At 45.9% G+C, this 4,808-nt stretch overlaps 1 protein-coding gene across 1 annotated transcript; it reads left to right on the top strand.

Moving 5' to 3' along the window:
- Positions 1 to 3,599: 3,599 nt before the first annotated feature.
- On the top strand, positions 3,600 to 4,435 carry LOC109754596 (uncharacterized). Its single transcript, XM_020313510.4, has one exon. It carries the CDS (start codon positions 3,782 to 3,784, stop codon positions 4,127 to 4,129), a length of 348 nt encoding a protein of 115 aa, XP_020169099.1. The 5' UTR covers positions 3,600 to 3,781; the 3' UTR covers positions 4,130 to 4,435.
- The last annotated feature ends 373 nt before the right edge of the window (positions 4,436 to 4,808 follow it).

Raw genomic sequence — 4,808 nt, 5'->3', positions numbered from 1 at the left:
AACTCAGAGCCTAGTGTCAGTTTCTGTTTTTTCCTTGTTTTTGAGTTTTACAGAAAAGGAATATCAAATGGAGTCCAAACGGAATAAAACTTCCGCGATGATTTTTCTTGGACCAGAAGACACCCAGGAGACTTGGGGAGGAGGCCACAAGACCTACGGGGAGGCCACAAGCCCTAGGGGCGCCCCCCAAGGGGGCGCACCCCTAGGCTTGTGCCCCCCCCTAAGACCTCCTAACCCTAATCTTCGCTCCATAAATACCCAAATATTCCCCCAACATCAGAAGCGTCCACCAAAATACTTTTCTGCCGTCGTAACCTTTTATACCCATGAGATCCCATCTTTGGGCCTTTTCTGACACCCTGCTGGAGGGGGATTCGATCACGGAGGGCTTCTACATCAACCCTATTGCCCTTCCGATGAGGCGTGAGTAGTTTACCATAGACCTATGGGTCCATAGCTAGTAGCTAGATGGCTTCTTTTCTCTCTATGATCTTCAATACAATGTTCTCCTCGATGTACAATGTTCTGGGAGTTCTATCAGATGTAATATTCTTTTGCGGTGTGTTTGTCGAGATCCGATGAATTGTGGATTTATGATCAGATTATCTATGAATATTATTTGAGTATTTTCTGAATTCTTATATGCATGATTAAATATATTTGCGTTTCTCTTCGAATTATTGGTTTGGTTTGGCCAACTAGATTGGTTCTTCTTGCAATGGGAGAGGTGCTTAGTTTTGGGTTCAAGCTTGCGGTGTCCTCACCCAGTGAAAAAGTAGGGGTAGCGAGGCACGCATTGTATTGTTGCCATCAAGGGTAAAAATACGGGGTTATCATCATATTGCTTAAGTTTATCCCTCTACATCATGTCATCTTACATAAAGCGTTACTCTGTTCTCTTGAACTTAATACTCTAGATGCAGGCAGGAGTCGATCGATGTGTGGAGTAACAATAGTAGATGCAGAATCGTTTCGGTCTACTTGACACATACATGATACCTATATTCATAATCATTGCCTTGGATATCATCATAACTTTGTGCTTTTCTATCAATTGCTCCAAAGTAATTTGTTCACCCATCGTATGTTTTCTTTCAAGAGAGAAGGCTCTAGTGAAACCTATGGCCCCCGGGTCTATTTTCCATCATATATTTTCAGATCTATAAAACCAAAAACCCAAAAATACCTTGCTGCAATTTATTTGTTTTTACTTTGTTTTACGGTTTAGTAATCTTTTATATCTATCTCTATCAGATCTCATCTTTGCAAGTGACTGTGAATGGATTGACAACCCCTTTATCGCTTTGGGTGCAAGTGTTTGATTGTTTGTGCGGGTGCATAGATTGGAGACTTGCGTGTACCTCCTACTGGATTGATACCTTGGTTCTCAAACTGAGGGAAATACTTATCTCTACTTTTCTGCATCACCCTTTCCTCTTCAAGGGAAAAACCAACGCAAGCTCAAGAAGTAGCACCTACAATTTGCTTGGGAAGAACAAAGTGCTCCAGTGCATCAACAATATCATCTAGCTTGGTTTTTAATCCCCATTGTCACTGCTCTTGTCTCGCTATCTTTAACCTTGTGCCTTTGGTGCAACAAGTTCCACCACACACACGAGATTTCTAGTCTAGTCTTGACATCTAGAGTTCCACAACATGTTCATTACATTACGAATGCCATGGAAGTTAAGTAGTGGATCATGCATATGCATCAGTTTCATTTCCTTCCAGACTTCTTTCACTTCCTCACACCGAATAAAATGTGACTACCACATTCATCTACTCGGCCACACATTAAGTATCTTGTACTCTCCAGCTCAGTCTATATGCCGGGTTACAACTTAAGGTGAAAGAGTTATGATCCAATCTGCACAAATTCATTGTCACCTTTAGTGCACATTGCAAACACTATATATGTAGGCAAACTTTATCCCTTCCTCACTTCAGAGCCTGCACGACATATGAGCTTGATGAACCACTCCCACCTCTCTTTTTGTCAGCTCCATGTGAAGCTTGTAAGCTTGTTTGACTGAGCATATGCCATTTGAATCAAAGTGCGAGGCTATAAAATCCACAACTCCATCCCAAATAGGCATTCACGTCCTCTTCGACGAATATGCCTATTACTGTGACCTCGTCCCACGGCCCCGTAACCGGGCGCATAAGCTAGGAGACTTTAGCCAGTATACTACCCGCTCTAGGTGTGGTCACTTTCCTCTACCGGGTCCATGGTATCCATGGGTCATCCCATATCTTCACCCGAATTCAATCTCCAGTGCGCCAAATATATGCATGCTTAGCCATCAATCAATCCCATGAAGTAAGCTCCTCCAAGTATAGACATGTTAGTCCTTGGCTGAGGCTTGGGAAGTACTTCACGCACGTGCTTATGTTGTTAGGTTATTGCACTATCGCTACAGTTCTTTGAGAGCATTGCGATGTTGAAGTTGTGCAAGTTGTGAAAGCCCAAGCTCCCATCTCATTTCGTTTAAAAAAACTTACACCAATCAATCTAGTGAATTTTATTGTCTTTTTCTTGCAGGCTCCACCCAAAACCAGTCACCGAGCTCAACTCATCGCAAAGCTTTTTGTGAGATAAAAGCAAGACACCACATAGGTAGGTATGTCATGCGCCACCACATTCAGAAGAACCTTCTTTCCCCGCCTTAGATAACATCATCTGTTTCCACCCATTTATCTATTGCCAAATTTCATCCTTAAGATATCCAAAATTCCTCTTCTTCGACCTCCCAACATACACTGGCTAGTTCAACCTTCATCTTCTTTCTAACTATCAAAGTTGCATTAGCACAGAGCATGACCGCGAACTTCTTCCCATTGATACATTGTCCAAGGACTCGTAGTACAACACCAATATCCTCCTCAACTCCAATTCCTCCTAAGCAATAGTGGACCGCCCGCTAAAAATTGGTGGCTAATGCTTGGTACCTCCTCGCAAATTTTAGGGCCACTTCAGCGCTTCATCTTCTCTCCGCTTCGTGAATAAGCACTAAGAGACCACTTCAACTCGGACCAGACAAAACCCCATTTTACTCACTATCTCCTTTAAAAAATCACACTCGACACAATCGTAAGCCTTGCCAATGTTTGCTTTGATCATGGCAAATTGTGCCTCTCCTCTTCTTGTATTCAACACGAAATTTGACGTCTCATAGGCCATCAACACATTGCTTGTGATGAAACGTCTCGACATGAAAGCACTCTTTGAAATAACCTTCGGAAGTACCAGCTTCACTATGTTCGAAGCACCTTTGACACTAACTTACATTGTACAACACATTGCATATGCTAATTGGGCTAATATCCTTTATTCTCTTGGGTTAGTTGACCCCCTTTTTTTAACACAGGGTTATTTGACCTTGGGGATCAAGACAACAGAGGTACTTTTTGTTATCCGAACAGAGGTATTATTCCACCCGAAGAAAGAACAAAACGGGAAAACACAAAACAAAACGAAAACTCTCTACGCACTTATTGGGCCGGCCAAGCAGCGCTAGAGTTGGCGGGTCGTATTATTGCCGTAGGCCGAAAAGCCCTACAAGACGTCGTATTACTGCGTGCGTGCCGTCCGATTACTCGTCCGGCGCCGACACGAGCCCACGTTCTCCTCCTCTATATATCCTAGCCTCGCATTGGGGGCGGCCGCGGAGCAACCACCTCTTCGCCAAGCAACAAGGAAGATCTATCCCCTCAAGAAAGATCCCTGCATCCTCCAATTCCATTGGCATACGGATTTTGGCAAGTTGAATTTAGTTTTAGCATGGAGAGGTTCGCCGCTATGGTCGCCGGCCGCCGTGCCGCTGCCGCTCCGAAGCCCGCTTCCGCCGCCGAGGAGGGGGGCGAGGAGTACCTGCGGATCCAGCTGGAGGAGATCGTCATCGTCAAGGACGACGCCTACGACGCGCTCGCCGCCGCCACGGCCGCCGCGCAGTCCCGCGCCAACGGCAACGGCCAATGCGGCGGCGGCGCCACCACCACGGTCACCGCGTCCACCTCCATGGAGAACTGCGCGAGGGCGGCCGCGGCGGCGCGCGTTGGGAGCTCGACGAGGCCTGAGGCCGCGCAGGGCGCGTGGACCACGGCGGCGAGGGGCGTTGGCTTCGACTAGGCGTCGACCACCTCGACGCGCTCCTTTCCGATCGGTGGGTGGGTGATTATCCGTACGCGTCCTTGTTCATATCCAGCATCGAAGTCGAAGATCGGGTTGATGAACTCCAATGTAGTTTTTTTTTTTGGCTTGATTACTCGTTGGTGAGGTTGGTGGAGAGGGGATCGGCTGTAGTAGCTTGGATCGTCAAATCGGTTCTCTGGTTGATCCTGTTGCTATATAGCATGTCACTTTATCCCACGAATTTGGTTTTTGCGGCGAGATCTGTTGAACGCATCAAATAGTTCAAGTTTGTGTTATCATCAATTCATCGAGGAATTAAGCTTAGATCGATCATTAATTAACTAATCGGTGATATAGAATCATAGAGAGATCAGTTTCACCATATATTGCCACAACCTTGTGATGTATACCTACCACCCTACCCATGTAGTCATGTTTCGTTTTCTTTTCATGAGAGCTTCGGCCCCTCCACAGCATAGCGTAGCATTGTGTTTGGGTGGTGGTGTGTTTGTTATCGACCGCCAATTCTAGGGCCTTGCCTCTCCCGGGCAAATGAAAAGTTAGCACATGTTTGGTAAAAGCACATGGGTAATGCTTGATTAATCCATATGTGGTCTTTGGTTTTGGGACCTGGGTGCATGAGGCCCACGGGCATCACCTCACCTAAGGTCGAATT

Source organism: Aegilops tauschii, chromosome 5, assembly GCF_002575655.3.
Source record: "Aegilops tauschii subsp. strangulata cultivar AL8/78 chromosome 5, Aet v6.0, whole genome shotgun sequence".
Taxonomy (NCBI): Eukaryota; Viridiplantae; Streptophyta; class Magnoliopsida; order Poales; family Poaceae; genus Aegilops; species Aegilops tauschii.
The sequence above is the reverse complement of the archived record's forward strand: the minus strand, read 5'-3'. Positions and strand labels throughout refer to the sequence as shown.

Coding starts and splice junctions, on each gene's coding strand:
- LOC109754596 (XM_020313510.4), top strand. CDS start 3,782: ATGGAGAGGTTCGCCGCTATGGTCGCCGGCCGCCGTGCCGCTGCCGCT.